Genomic DNA, 15,497 nt, shown 5'->3' with positions numbered 1-15,497 from the left:
GTTGTAACAGACGATGTTGTAACAGAGGATGTTGTAACAGAGGATGTTGTAACAGAGGATGTTGTAACAGAGGATGTTGTAACAAAGGATGTTGTAACAGAGGATGTTGTACAGAGGATGTTGTACAGAGGATGTTGTAACAAAGGATATTGTAACAGAGGATGTTGTAACAGAGGATGTTTAACCGAGCCACGGACTTTAGTGGAGTTCTATTTACTATGATTAGGGCCGGTTTTCCTTGAAAAAATGACCTTACTAGGAACATCTCTGGTCCCTAACTCAGATTTGTTTGAGTCCAATTTCATTAATCAATATTGACAAGTGTTGGTGGAGGACTAGGGTTTGAATAGGAGGAGAACAGGACAGTTAATCCTAGAGTAGGTGGTGAGGACAATGCGGACATCCTCCACAATGAAAAGGGTCATTAAATGTATTCTACGGTGATGACAGACCCATAGCATTACTATCCTATTACATCAACTGACACCTACATTTCAATGGGAGTTATTTACAAAAACAGTTTGTCATGGCTGGTGATGACCGACTGGTGAAGACAGACTGGTAAAGTAGTATCCTCTTATAAACAGTACAATGCATCATCAATGTTGTATAATCCTGACCCAATACATTTCCAGTTCAATAACATGAGGGTTCTTTAGATGGATATATCTTATGGAAGATGGAGAAGAGGAACACTTACAAGGCATTGGGAAGTGTTGGAGCAAATCTCTGTTTATCTAGCTATAGTCAATGAGGTATGTGAGCAGGGAAGAGGTATTGCCTGCCGTGTGTGGTGTGTGTGTGTGTGTGTGTGGTGTGTGTGTGTGTGTGGTGTGTGTGTGTGTGTGTGTGTGTGTGTGTGTGGTGTGTGTGTGTGTGTGTGTGTGTGTGTGTGTGTGTGTGTGTGTGTGTGTGTGCGTGGTGAACTAGGAAGGCTTAAAGGTAGTCTCACAACACTTGTCTGTTTGGCACTGGTGTAATGAATGACTGTACTAGTTTGGAGTCTGGTTGAGTCAAGCTGTGTAGGATGGTCCATGTGAAGAGAGAGAGAGGGAAAGAGAGAGAAGGGGAACAGAGGGAAGAGAAGAGAAGACCGAGATGACAAGAGAGTGTAAGGGTTACAGAGAGAGAGAGAAATAAAGAGAGCTGTCAAAAGAGAGAGAGAGAGACTGCAGACCAGAGTGACAGAGCGGGAAAGGGTGGTGGAATTAGGGAAGAGTGCTGGTGTTGGGGTGGCGGGGTACAGAATGAATGTGTGAGTTGGGCTGGTGGGATGGTGGCGAGGCATTTGCATAAAGGGTGAGGGCATCGTGCCCGGCTGTGGGGAAGGGTTGGCACCTCGCCTCACCAACTGGCAGAGGGAGGACTGAGGAGGAATAAAGAGAGAGAATTACAGAAACCGAGAAAGGGAGAGAGAGTGATAGATAGAGGGAGAGGGATAAGAGAGAGTGAAGGGGAGAGAGAGTGATAGAGAGAAGGGAGAGAGAGTGATAGATGAGGGAGAGGGAGTAAGAGAGAGTGATAGGGAGAAAGGGAGAGAGATGGATAGATAGAGAGTGATAGATAGAGAGAAAGGGAGAGAGTGATAGATAGAAAGGAGAGAGAGAGTGATAGATAGAAAGGGAGAGAGAGAGTGATAGATAGAAAGGGAGAGAGAGTGATCGATAGAAAGGAGAGAGAGAGAGTGATAGATGGGAGAGAGAGTGATAGATAGATAGATAGATAGATAGATAGATAGTAGATAGATAGATAGATAGATAGATAGATAGATAGATAGATAGATAGATAGATAGATAGATAGATAGATAGAAAGGGAGAGAGAGAGAGAGAGTGATAGATAGAAAGGGAGAGAGAGAGTGATAGATAGGGAGAGAGTGATAGATGGAGAGATAGGTGATAGAGAAGAAGGGGGAGAGAGTGTGATAGAGAGAAAAAGGAGAGAGAGAGTGATAGATAGGGAGAGAGTGTGATAGATAGAAAGAGGAGGGAACTCACTCAATAGAGCATCTCTTGTTTCAGGAGAGCTGGGTCCTGGCTGGCTGTTGACAGAGCAGGAGAGAGGGAGGAAAGGAGAGGAGAGGAAGGGAGGCGAGATGAGACGAAGGGAGGCGAGATGGAGGGGAGGGGAGGCGAGAGGAGAGGAGGGGAGAAAAGAGCAGGGGAGAGGAGAGGAGTGTGAGCAGGGGGCACGGGAGAGGAGGGAAGGGGATGGGAGGTGGCGAGGAGAGGAGAGCAGAGGGGACGGGAGAGGAGAGGAGGGAAGGGGACGGGAGGGGAGAGAAGAGGGGATTATATGGTTTGATTATCTGCTTCATTCCTGCTGTACTCCACCAACACTCATCCAGAAGGTTTATATCAAGTCCCTGCAGCTGTACTGTGATTAAGCTTTATTGGACTACAATATATACTGTATATGACTTGAGTGTGTGTGTATGTGTGTGTCAGACAGTGTCCATGACACACATACAACACACACACACACACACTCAGGTTCAGAGTGTGAGTCCCCCTCCTCTCGTTTAGCCGGAAAACAGTCTGTGTCGTCCCCCCCCCGTCCCCCACACACACACACCCTGCCCTCTGAGTGTCAAGCACTGCCCACTTGACCTTTTCAGGAACGGCCGCCCTTGTGGACTGCTGGGGGGAATGCTGTGCATTCACTTTTAAGGACCGACCACTGGGGGCAGACAGAGAATACCTCAGCGCCGCCCCGGGCAAGTAGTACTATTATAATAGACAGGGACTTAGTGACATATCTGTTCGCTTAGCTGCTTCTCCCTGCCCTGCACTGAAATATACCCTCCTAATAATGTCATGTAGCACTGAATGCATGAATTATAAAAAGTGAATGAATCAATGAATGGCTGAATCAATGAGTTATGAATTCATTATTTCGCATCCAAATAGACACAATGAATCCTCTCAGTAATGTTAGGCTGCTGTATCAATTGTCAATATTGTGATATTGTAGTCTTCTTATTACCAGGCAGGAAATTGTTAGAATATGACTGGGCCATTGTCTGGACAAGGCCTCCTGCCATGTATTCTGGGATTTGTAGTCTATAGCTGGAAGAGGCTCCGATCCGGGCAGGGCCCTGTGCGTCTGGATCCGTTTATAACACAAATACACTCAGGGCCTCACACACACCCACACACACCCACACACACACACACACACACGCACACACACACACACACACACACCACACACACACAACACACCACACACACACCATACACACACATACACACACATACACACCACACATACACTCACACTCCTCGCCACGGAAATGGTTCCAGACTTTCACACAATAGTAATGAGTCGTGTGTAAACAGGGATAATTACAACGATGCACAGACACACATTATCATCATTCTAACTGCCCCTAACGAGAAAGAAAGAAATAAAGAAAGGGAAGGAAGGAAGGAACGGACGGACAGAGTTTTTCTTCTCATTTTCTCAGGGAGTCATGTTTAACTTCAGGCTGGGGGCGACTAAAAGTGGTTGCAGTTACACTGATTCGAGTGCATGGCACAAATTGGCACTATTCTGGATTTTGGCAGTGAATGCAGGTTGAGAGGATAAGGGATGTATAGAGAGAGAGAGAGAGACCCTTGTGTTTTATTTTTGCAGTGGTGTGTGAGGAATGTGGTGTTTGTGAGGGAGAGAGCGAGAGAGAAAGTGTGTTTGTGAGGAAGAAGAGACACTATTGTAACCTGTATTTTTAAACCCTATGGTTTATGCACAGTTGCAAACGTGTAATGGTATGCTAGTCTGCTGCAACTGCAGTGCGGCTCTGCTGTCCTGCGCACCTTGCGTTTCCTCCTTTCCCCGTGGGAAGAAAACATGGAAACTTGGCTGTAGCTATAGGAACACATTTTTTCCCTTTTTCTTTTAATACAGAGCAGCCTAAAATGGCAGAATGCTCCATATGAATGCAGATATTTCTGCCCTGTACAAAGTTTAGGAGGGAAGTTAAGACGTTTGCATTTGATTTTCTAGGCAAAGCACAGGCACTTTTAAAAACTTCATGACTCATAGTAATTCCGCAATCTATTCTAGAACACCGAAACTTGAATACAGAACACCCTAGAAAGTAAGCAGCAACACACACATACACACACATACACACACACGAGCATATGACGTGGAAAATATCCCTCTGTGCCATGGTCCAAATCTCTCGCACTCTTTCCCTTACATCATCGCAGTACCTGTCAATATGTGATTTGACTGAGCAGATGTCGAACGTTGTCCTCCCAATTTCAACTGTGACACGTCCGTCCTCGCGCTCTCCAGTGACTTTGTGTTTTATGGGAAGAGCAAGAGAATACGTGCAGTTCTCCGGTACTCGGTGTCACTCACCAGTCATTGCTTCACCATCTTGAATGAACCTTATGCTAAAATAGAATGAAGTAGTCATACGTTCCAATCGCATTTTTGAACTAATTCGATTTCCTTCCACAACTTGACCTCAGACATACTTTTTTTTACATCATATCCCTATTTATAAGTAGGCCTAACACGGAAATAAGAATCTAGTCCAACGACACGATAGGTGAATTGTGTTATTTGTATTGCATCCCTAAAATGCATTTCTAKAACTTTTCCTATGAAAAATAAGAAACATGACTATAGAAGCAGTGATATGTGAATATCAATGGAAGTGATTTTAYAACTGATCATATGTTCTGCATGATATGACTATGTTTGAGCAAGGCATTTGAGTAAAGAAACATAATTATATTATCCCCAGATGTATTTTTGCATCGAAAATATTATAATTAGCTTATACAAATATATTGGTGGTTAATTCGTTTTTTCTACTGTACATTTGGTATTTTAGAAGAAAATATAATTTTGCCCTATACTCTCAACTGCTAAAACATAAAAGGCCTATGTTATTTACAGGAAAAACGTTCAGGTTACCAAACTGTCTCAACAATACATTTAAATTCAACTTAATTGCTCTCTCTTTTTTTTCTTTTTTACTATTTTAGAAAATTAATGAATAAGCTTTTATATTGCATTTTATTGTTAAAACTTAATTTACCAAAATTGGCCAATAGTAGAAATAGAGGATTGCACTATTGTCCAGTAAAGCAAAAGCATGTTTCTGAGTAAATGTACCTTCGTATTGATTCAGGCTATAAGGTGAAATGCACGAAAATGAAACATCATTTAATCAACTTGATCATTTGATTTCGGATCTACACGTCTTTTTTAGCTGACGTTCCACTCCTTTCTTTGCTAAATGACAAGAGTGGCAAGGAGTGAAATGGAATTATTCAACAGAGATGGCAATCAGGTTCAAATGAAATGTCAAAGCATGTACAAGAAACGTGACGTTTGTGTATTAGTTGCATGTATCAGTTGTTAAATCTCAATCTCAAAATATTATGTATTTATTTAGTCATTTCAAGCAGTAAAGAAACAGTGAATATATTATTGGGGTATATTCATGGTTCATTTATCTATGTAGATTATGTTGATGTTATTACATGATGCGTCTCTACTCCTTTAAGACCATTCTAGAACAAAACAGAAGATTCCAGTAACTTACAAATAGGCTGCATCCGTGGCAACACTAACCTACAGATAATGTATGAAAATGACTATTTCTTTATTCATCTTATTCCGAAAAATTATTTGTAGTCAATCTTTATCATTTGGGTTATTATATGGGGTTGATAGTTAAATTGTTACAAACCATTATAATTAAGCCCATGTAGGTCTGCAGATGTGCCTATTCAGAGTAAAAACCTGGAAGCAAAATTATATGTAGTATAACATTGGCTCTACAGATAACACACACAGGGTATAGTTTATGAATTGTAAAATGTTCAATTTTCGTGTGAGAAAAAGCTGACCTATTTGGCTGCAAGTGTTGCTGCTTTTGGTTGAGCCTCGCGCCTAACGCGGAGTTTCCCGCCACTTGGATCTGTTTTTACTGAGATGAAGTGCGAGGAGGTTTGTTCCTATTTTAACAGTCTATATGATGTGAGCCAAATATAACACGAGAGGAGGTTGTTTCTATTTTAACAGTCTATATGATGTGAGCCAAATATAACACGAGAGGAGGTTTGTTCCTATTTTAACAGTCTATATGATGTGAGCCAAATATAACACGAGAGGAGGTTTGTTCCTATTTTAACAGTCTATATGATGTGAGCCAAATATAACACGAGAGAGGTTTGTTCCTATTTTACAGTCTATATGATGTGAGTCAGATATAACACGAGAGGAGGTTTGTTCCTATTTTAACAGTCTATATGATGTGAGCCAAATATAACACGAGAGGAGGTTTGTTCCTATTTTAACAGTCTATATGATGTGAGCCAAATATAACACGAGAGGAGGTTTGTTCCTATTTTAACAGTCTATATGATGTGAGCCAAATATAACACGAGAGGAGGTTTGTTCCTATTTTAACAGTCTATATGATGTGAGTCAGATATAACACGAGAGGAGGTTTGTTCCTATTTTAACAGTCTATATGATGTGAGCCAAATATAACACGAGAGGAGGTTTGTTCCTATTTTAACAGTCTATATGATGTGAGCCAATATAAACACGAGAGGAGGTTTGTTCCTATTTTAACAGTCTATATGATGTGAGTCAGATATAACACGAGAGGAGGTTTGTTCCTATTTTAACAGTCTATATGATGTGAGTCAGATATAACACGAGAGGAGGTTTGTTCCTATTTTAACAGTCTATATGATGTGAGTCAGATATAAACACGAGAGGAGGTTTGTTCCTATTTTAACAGTCTATATGATGTGAGCAAAATAACACGAGAGGAGAGAAGTTCAGAGAGGCCGGCGGTGAGAAGTTCAGAGAGGCCGCGGTAGTCTAAAGTGGTTCTACAGAAACACAGAAAGCGGCTATAGCAGAACATGTTTTCTGGAAGAGATTACAATTTACTGGTCCCCACAGCAAGCAGTTATTTTCCCCCTCGGCAACGCTTTTATTTTTTATTTTCTGCCGGTTGTAAATCTTGGCAATGCAAATATAGCCTAGATTTGTGCTGAGTGCTGTTTTCATCCAACGTTAGGCTACCTGCTCAGTCCTTGGCTATTGAAAGAAAGAGACTCATTTTGGCATGCTTCACCAGTAGGCTACGTGTTCCTTTCAAGATAAAGAGATAGGCTATTTGAATGTTTATGCAGACTATCTACATTTAAAGGTTTATTTCCAGTACTTGCCTTTATAGCGTTAATTTAATGGGGACTTGTTTGTGTGTTTTACTGGACTGCTAGTGCTACTTTTCGGCTTAATTTAATGCCTAATTGGTTCAGGCCTACAAAGGAAAGCATTCTATTCAATATCACTTCTATGTCACTTCTAGATTAGATATGAAGTAGAAAACGTGTTGTAGACCTTAAATTAATTTATAATTCAATAGTATCAAACTTAGAGAGAAGGCTTTGAATTCCCTCATATGGAATGTTAGGTTTTTCCTATTTCTCATGTGTGAGTGCCATCCACTCAGTTTGTGCAGAGGCCTTCTGATATCGTCAATAGGCCTACTGGCCTATTAAATGTTGGCCTATAGGCTATYTAAACGTGTTTTGCTGGTAGGCCTATATGACAGGGTCGTTGCGGATTCTATATAAGCAATTAGAAATAAAAATGCAACAATGGAACTGTGTGTGTTGCTCACACACACCGTAATGCCTCGGGTAACGTTCTCGTTCTTTTCCCTTTGTCTGCCTTTTTGGCAGTTGTTTTACTCTGTATACAACTCCAAGGATTTCCCCGCGGTTTCTGTGTAAAATCGATGGCTTTGTCCATTCATATATACACTCATTGGTAAAACTATAGGCGGCTTTCCCAGTTCCAAACACTCGTTTTRRCCCCCATCTCTCTCTCTCTTCACTTGCTCTCTTTTTCGTCTGTGGGAAACGAAAGCGCAGGAGAGAGCTGGAGATTGTCTCTGTGCAGCCTCGCGAACAAAGGTCACCGTTTAGAGAAAGAGAGAGTGGAACGCGGAGATAAYATGAGCTCTCTCTCTCTCAAAAAKCCCCAAAACACGATTGCAGAACAGGAGATACCAGTAAATATACCGCTGGCCCGCGGCAAGAGGCRCATGGCAGGCGGCCGTTGGCGGAAGACACAGACACACACTCACCGACCGCCTGCCGAGCGAGCGCATGTAATGGCCAAATGCATCCAACATATCCACTATAACTAGGCATGTCTCTCCTATTTAAAAGCAAGAAATACGTTTTGAAAAATTATATGAACTGCCACATAATAAATGGTAGGGTGCCACAGACTGGTGTCCTGGCCAAAATAATACAAGTTCTGCATTTGGCTAATTATATTAAACACATGTAGGTCATGTTTATTCCTATCTGCAGGGGTCCGGCGCTGTATAATAGGCATCATTTAAAATAATCTGGGAACGAAAGCTTCAGCTGTTAAACGCGTGGCTTTATTGAGGTATTTTYGATTTTATCAAATAAATCTCAGACACAAAATAGTCAAATCAAATCAGTGTTGACGTCATGTCGATTGATTCACAGAAATATATATATATATGACAAATGTGAGCTTGCTTGAACCATCTTTACTTTGGTTCATCAGATTTATGGAAATGTTATGGCCAGTCTGTGATAGAATATTTTGCATGAATAGTGTAAAAATAGAATCTTGTGCTATCTTATATTATGCAGAACCATAGAGAGCTTTCATTCATTTACTTGATGATATTTTCTGTTTGTTTTTGTTCCAGTCTGGTTGTGGTTGCAGCATGATATGATACTTGTGATATTTATGACAATATCGATACTTGTGGCAATAGTAGCCTATTATGGGRTGCAAAGTAGRCATCTCTCCCCATCACTTTGTATTATACAATATGCTTCATGCTCAGTTAAGAGATGGTATGGATCCCCTCTGATCATTTTTAAACAAGAATCTTAGTAGACACACCTCTCGTTCCTTATTCTCTCGCCATCTCTCTCTTTCTCTCTAATATCTCTCTCTTCTCTCCTCTCATCTTGTTATTTCTCCCAAATTCCTCTCTCTGTAACTTCTCTTCCCCACATTTGGTGCTCTGCCCCACATTTTGTGCCCACAGAGTCACTGTGTTGTCTCTCCTTCCCACATTCGGTGCCCGCCTATGTATTAGCATGTTTGTCAACCAGTCGTCCAGCCCAGCCTGTCCAGATTGGGTCTTTGCTCAGTACCACCATCCAGCACAATGCAGCCAGACACCCGGTCAGCCAGGCCGTGGCTTCGCTGTCAGCAGAGGCAGAGAGAACAAGCTGGGCTAGATGGCTGTGTAGATCTGATGGCCCTGGGCTGGAACCAGAGGATTCTTGGTCTTTGTAGGGTGTTCAGAGAGTGGCCATCGGGCCGGAATCAAATAGTTGTGCTTCCATGCCAGAGGACTACATGATGCTCCCATTTTGCCCCTTTTTGACACAATCTCTGTAATTTCCTCCTGGCTCGATTTTACTTATTTTTTTCACATCACTTAGATTTGTGATTTTGTGTGTGTGAACAATTATACTATCATGGGATGGCTGTGAGAATGTTATATTTAGCATAATTATCCTCTTTGTTTTCCCCTCAGAAAGGCTGTATATCCAGTATATATATGAATTATATCCCTTGTGGAACCTAAATGTCCTATTTCCTGAACACTTGTCCCATAGTGGGTACACTACTTCCTTCCTCACTAGGGTCAGACAGCCAATGAGAGCAAGTAAAGTGGTAGCCAGGGTGATGCAGTCAGTCGCCAACTCCCTGCTGTTCAACCTGCCTGATGTTTCATATGTCCTGTACGTCACTGGAGGGAAATGCATTACATCCAACGTTACATGTTGGAGTATGAAAATAAAACAATACAAATGTCATGTTTTTATATTACAAAGAAAGGGGCGATGTGTATTTTCGGAGGCACAGACAGGCGATATACCTTTGTGACTTGCAGTGAACAGATCCTTTGTAAGGTCTCCCATATCTGCATGTCCTGCATTCGTAAACAGCGTATAGGCTGCATTTACATTTACAGAGATACGGTACAGTCCGTAGCGGACCGGTTCGGTTCCCAAGTTTCCATTGTCCACTGACTGAACCCCTCTCATTGGAATGCTCTCTACATTTGTAACAGAAACCTTTAATGTGTGTTGAACACACTGTTGTCAAGCACGCGGCTGCTAAAAAGGGCCATTTTGGAATTGGAATGAATGTGAGCGAACGAATAGAAAAAGGTCCAGTTTGGAACAAATGCGAGAGAGTGATTTAAAACAGAGTGTTGTTGGATAGAGGATGGATGGATGGATTTTTKGGGGGGGAAGAAGGGGGGAACGGAATGGTTGTTCTTCTCCTCTTTTCCCCCTCTCRCTCTCTTTGTTTGTGTGGTAAATCCAGGAGCAGCTGCTTGGTTTGAGGGTCTAGTGGGATTTTGGGGCTGCTCTTTCTCATGGCATCCTGTGCCAAGGTGRTGAAATGCGAGCAGAGAGCGGAGGAGAGAGAGAAAGAGGGGGAGAGAGGGRAGGGAAGGATTGGCTCTGGGCGGGTGCACTGGGAGAGGGTGTCTGCGTCCCAAATGGCACCCTATTCCCTGTTCACTGCACTACTTTTGCCCGGGGACCATAGGGCTCTGGTCAAAAGTAGTGCACTATATAGGGAATAGAGGGTGCCAGTTGGGAGACAACCAGAGAGATCGTGCTGGTTTGATGAGATGGTGGTGACCATGCTGGTGACGGAAGACGCAGGATGGGTGAGGGAGGGGGGCGGGTAGGTGGAGTGCTGTCTGGATTGGTGCATGTAAAATGAATATCCACTGGACTTTGCCTTTCCACTAGATTGGACTTGTCTATTTGGCTAATGACATGCCTTCTGTCTGCTCCACACACAATCCCCCTCTCCCTCCCTTCATCCTTCCCTCCCGCTCCCTCCCTCCCTCCCTCCCTCTCTCTCTCTCTCTCTCTTGCGCACTCCCTCGCTCTTTATCTCTCTCCACTCTCTCCACCACAAGCCACCAACCTAACCTCCCCCTCCTCCCTCCCTCCTCTTTGCCATATCTCTGTCTTCCCTCCCTTTCAGTCGCTCGGAGCGTGCGTATTGGCTGAGGSTGAGCAGCTCTCTGTGCCAAGTAGGTGGGCCTTGTGCGCGTTGGCACAGACTCAGTCAATGGTTAGAGAAGGAAAGTGGAGAGGAACAGAGAGAAAGAGAGAGACAGTTGGAGAGAAAGAGGGGGGAAAAGAAAGAAGACTGCAGCCCGGGTTTGCCAGCGGTCGTACACTCTTCCAACATTGATTCGAGTCCTCTTGTTTTTTTTCTCTTCTTCTCCTCCGTCCTGCTCCCCCCTCCCTCTCTTCTTCCGACTCTCAGTTTCTCTCTCTATCCGTGAGTCTTACTTAGCCTACAGATCTGAACCASTACCACCATACTACTGCTTTGCCAAAGCATTTTTGTTTTGTTTTTGGCCCCCAAAATGTTTTTCCTYTTTTGAAAGCGAACAAAGAAGCGATTTCATTTAACATTTTTAAACTCATCTCATTGCTTTATTTAAATTGTATCWTATTTTATTACACRCATACAACCTTTGTTGTTGTTTTGTAATTCACTTTTTAACTTTCCCTCCACCCTCTCTCTCTCTCTCCGGTGTTGTTGAACACCACCTGGTTTAGCATCTCTTCTGCCACAGTACCTCCTGTGTTTCTGTGCTGGTACTACACCATCCTCACCCCCTCCTTTGCCTCTCCTTCATTMTTGACTTTGTTTTTCTTCTTCTTGCATTTATTGGACAATTTCTGCAGCTTTCCTCCGTTTTTYTCCCCTCCTGCCTTTCTTCTTCATTTGTTTTGTAATTTGTAACATACTGTAGTTGCGGAAGTTGTTGTGTATTGACTCAGTAAACCAGTATCGAACTGGTAATACTGTTTTGCTCTGCGCCGCAGTGAATTTACATGAGACAGCGAAATGGTAACTACCAAGGTTTTATTTTTCTATTTTCCCCTTCTGTTTTGTGATGACTGTTTGTTGTTGATAGAATTCAGTATTGACGTGAATTCAGAGTTTTTGGCAAAGATCATTCATATGCATGATTTTTATTGAGGACTGGCAGTGAGTGTTATTCAGAACTTGATTATTATTATTTGAGTTATTGTGTTAGCAGACTAAGCAGGTTGAGGGTATTTCTGAAGAGACTATTTATTGTGTTCTGGTGGGTATTCTATCCTGTCCTTTGTTTCATGGATTTTAACTTGATGCCAAGTTGAATTTCCTGCTCTGTTTGAATAACGCTTTTATTTGAGTCATTTTTTGAAGCCATTTATTGGTGATATATAACGGATTGTAGCTCTACACAATGACATGCCTGTTATGTGCGCGTTAATGGCATGAAAATCAGCACATCAAAATATTGTCAACAGTGTTTTTTTATTATATATTACTGGTAGATAATATTAGATAGTTTGCCTTCTCTCTATCAGTATACTGTTGTTTGTTGTTTTAATGTTTGTGTGTGGCCTTAGCCTGTGCGTCTGGTTCCTCTCTGTTCTCTCTCTCTCTTCTGCCCCCTCTCTCCTCTCTTCTCTCTCTCTCTCTCTCTCTCTCTCTCTCTCTCCTCTCTCTCTCTCTCTCTCTCTCTCTCTCTCTCTCTCTCTTCTACGTCTCTACTGCGCCCCAGGCACCTCTTCTCTCGGTTACATTCTCTCCCTTCCGCTCCCACAGAGGGAGCCTGCTGCCTCTCTCAATGCTGGGCGTTGGCCGAGGTGCTAACTGCCTCTCTGCTCGTCTCTTGCGCCTCTCCCCGGTCTGGGTGCCCCCTCTCCCCCGCCTTCTCCTCCCCCCCTCATTTCTCCCCCTCCTCCTCCCCCTGTTCCACCCCCCCCACACCACCAGGATGAAATTCCACCCGTGTCATCGAGGCCCTGCTGCCCCACGTCGAGCCTTCTCCATACACATGGTTCAAACCTGCAGGCCCGCAAGCGCAAGTACTTCAAGAAGCACGAGAAGAAGATGTCCAAGGAGGAAGAGCGTGCAGTCAAAGATGAACTGCTGGGAGAAAAATCAGAGATCAAACAGAAATGGGCGTCGAGGCTCCTCGCCAAGCTCCGCAAGGACATCCGGCCAGAGTTCCGGGAGGACTTTGTCCTCACCATCACCGGGAAGAAAGCYCCCTGCTGCGTCCTCTCCAACCCCGACCAGAAGGGTAAGATCAGGAGGATCGACTGCCTGCGCCAGGCCGACAAGGTGTGGAGGCTGGACCTGGTCATGGTCATCCTGTTCAAGGGCAGCCCACTGGAGAGCACGGACGGAGAGCGGCTGGCCAAGTCGCCCCAGTGCTCCAACCACGGCCTGTGTGTCCAGCCGCATCACATCGGTGTCTCCGTCAAAGAGCTGGATCTCTACCTGGCCTACTTCGTCCAGGCACCAGGTCAGTCATCTGTGTTTGTTAGTGGATACACGCACCCTCCTCTCTCTCTCTGTCTCATACATACAGTCTGACAGATAAACACACAGCTGTCATTTTTTWATGTTTATTTAAACCAGTTTATTTTTCTTTACTTGCAAATGTATTTGTGTTGTACAAATAGAAGGGATTTAACAGAGATTATAAACAAATAACGAAATATAAAGCCAAACATATTACATGATCATTTAATTTCACCTGAATGCAATTTAATAATGTAGATTCCAGTGGCAATGTGACAGAGAATGATGTGAGTGTGTTGTGATTTAGTGTGTGTGAAAGAGCGATTTAGTCAGCATCCACGGAAGAGGGAGGATGTGTTTCTGTGTGTGAGAGTGTGAGCTATTTTGCTAGTGTGTATATGAGCATGTATTTTGCATTGATGAGACGGGGATTGTGTGCATGTGAGTGAAAGGGTGTGTTTACGAGAGGGTAGCGTGTGTGTGTGTGTGTGTATATTTAGGAAGGCCCGTTGGTTGCTGCTGGGATTCTCTGGGGTTGGCCTGGGACCAGGATGTTGTGAGCGGTGTGTGTATGTCCTCTCAGGCCGCAAGCTGCCTCCTCTTCTCCGTCTGCCTGATGAGCGCCAGCACCGCACCGAGCCTGGCTGCCAAACACCGTCTCAGCCACCGCCGCCACCGCCGTATATAAACACACACACACACACACACACAGTCAACGCCGCACACCCACAAAGCCAAACATAGTCTAGGCTGCACACACACAAAGCCTAACACCGTTTCAGTCGCCATTGCACACACCACACACCCTACATACAGCCAAACATAGTATCAGTCGCTGTCGCACACAGCCACACACACACACATATGTTAGAGCCACCACACACACCACACACACACCCACACACACACACACACACACACACACACACACACCACACACACCACACACACACACACACACACACACACACACAACACACCCCACACACACACACACACAGACAGACAGACACGCGCCAAAGACCAACTGAGATACCGTTGAATACAGCCAAACATTGTTGTATCTCAGCCACCATCGTGCAGAAACACAGAAACATCGCCTTAGTCGTCCAGCCACACACACCACACACACACACACACACACCACACACACACACACACACACACACACACACACACACACACACCACACACACACACACACACACACACATACACACACACACACACACACCCACATACACACACACAACACACACACAACACACACACACACACACGGCCAAAACACTGGCTCTATTCATAGCTTCCTTACACACGGCCAAACACTGTCGCAGCCGCACACACACACACAGCCAAAAACTCCACTTCACACTACCTCCTGCCATTCATTGACTGCACACACACTAGAGCTAATTAACATTGCATGTGGACCACACTTTGACAAACACACACACCACACACAACTCAACGCTGCCCGCAATCCACATACATGGACGCAGACCACACGACACACACGTAGCCAAACTCTTTCCCCGCCGAGGCAGCGTACACACACTCCTCAGCCGGGCATACACACACCTCGGCCTGGGCCAACACCGTCTCTCACTGCCCCAGCCAAACCCTGGACGGGTAGTCTCTCACTCTGATGGCCTCTGTATGCAGCTAGCTACAGTAAACCCACTAGGTACTAGGGGACCATGTTAAGTGGGAATAAAAGAGGATGCCATTCTGTATATATTTTTTATAATTTAGATTTTATTGTCTTTAATTTCAAATATATTTTAAAAGGATGGATTGTTGCTTTTTAWTGACYATTTTATTAGAGAAACAAAAGTTGTATTTATCAATTAATAATGTAGAGTTGATGTCTTGCTTCTGTTGGAAAGGAAAAGTAGGCWAAAATAATTTCCCCACAATACATATTTTTCTACAATTAATCATGTTTCACAGACTACTGTTGGAAATATAAATGTTGATACAGACGTGCTATTGGTGAATTAGACCACCATTTCTAGTGTTATTCTAACCAACTTTTGGTCCATTTCCTCTCGTCGTTATGTGGTCATGGGTACAGTGTGGACACACACAC

General features: G+C 43.7%; 1 protein-coding gene across 1 annotated transcript; it reads left to right on the top strand.

Annotated features, from left to right (window-relative positions):
• Positions 1–12,876: 12,876 nt before the first annotated feature.
• Positions 12,877–14,285, top strand: LOC112076696 (nuclear factor 1 X-type-like; the record flags this gene model as incomplete). The annotated part of the gene is given in 2 exon segments (XM_024143397.2): positions 12,877–12,939; positions 12,941–14,285. Coding segments are annotated over 2 exon segments (600 nt in total), but the record flags the coding sequence as incomplete, so codon positions are not given.
• Between the last annotated feature and the right edge of the window lie 1,212 nt (positions 14,286–15,497).

Source organism: Salvelinus sp. IW2-2015, unplaced genomic scaffold (genome assembly GCF_002910315.2).
Source record: "Salvelinus sp. IW2-2015 unplaced genomic scaffold, ASM291031v2 Un_scaffold3934, whole genome shotgun sequence".
Classification (NCBI taxonomy): Eukaryota; Metazoa; Chordata; class Actinopteri; order Salmoniformes; family Salmonidae; genus Salvelinus; species Salvelinus sp. IW2-2015.
Note: the sequence above shows the minus strand (reverse complement) of the source record. Positions and strands in the feature narration are given on the sequence as shown.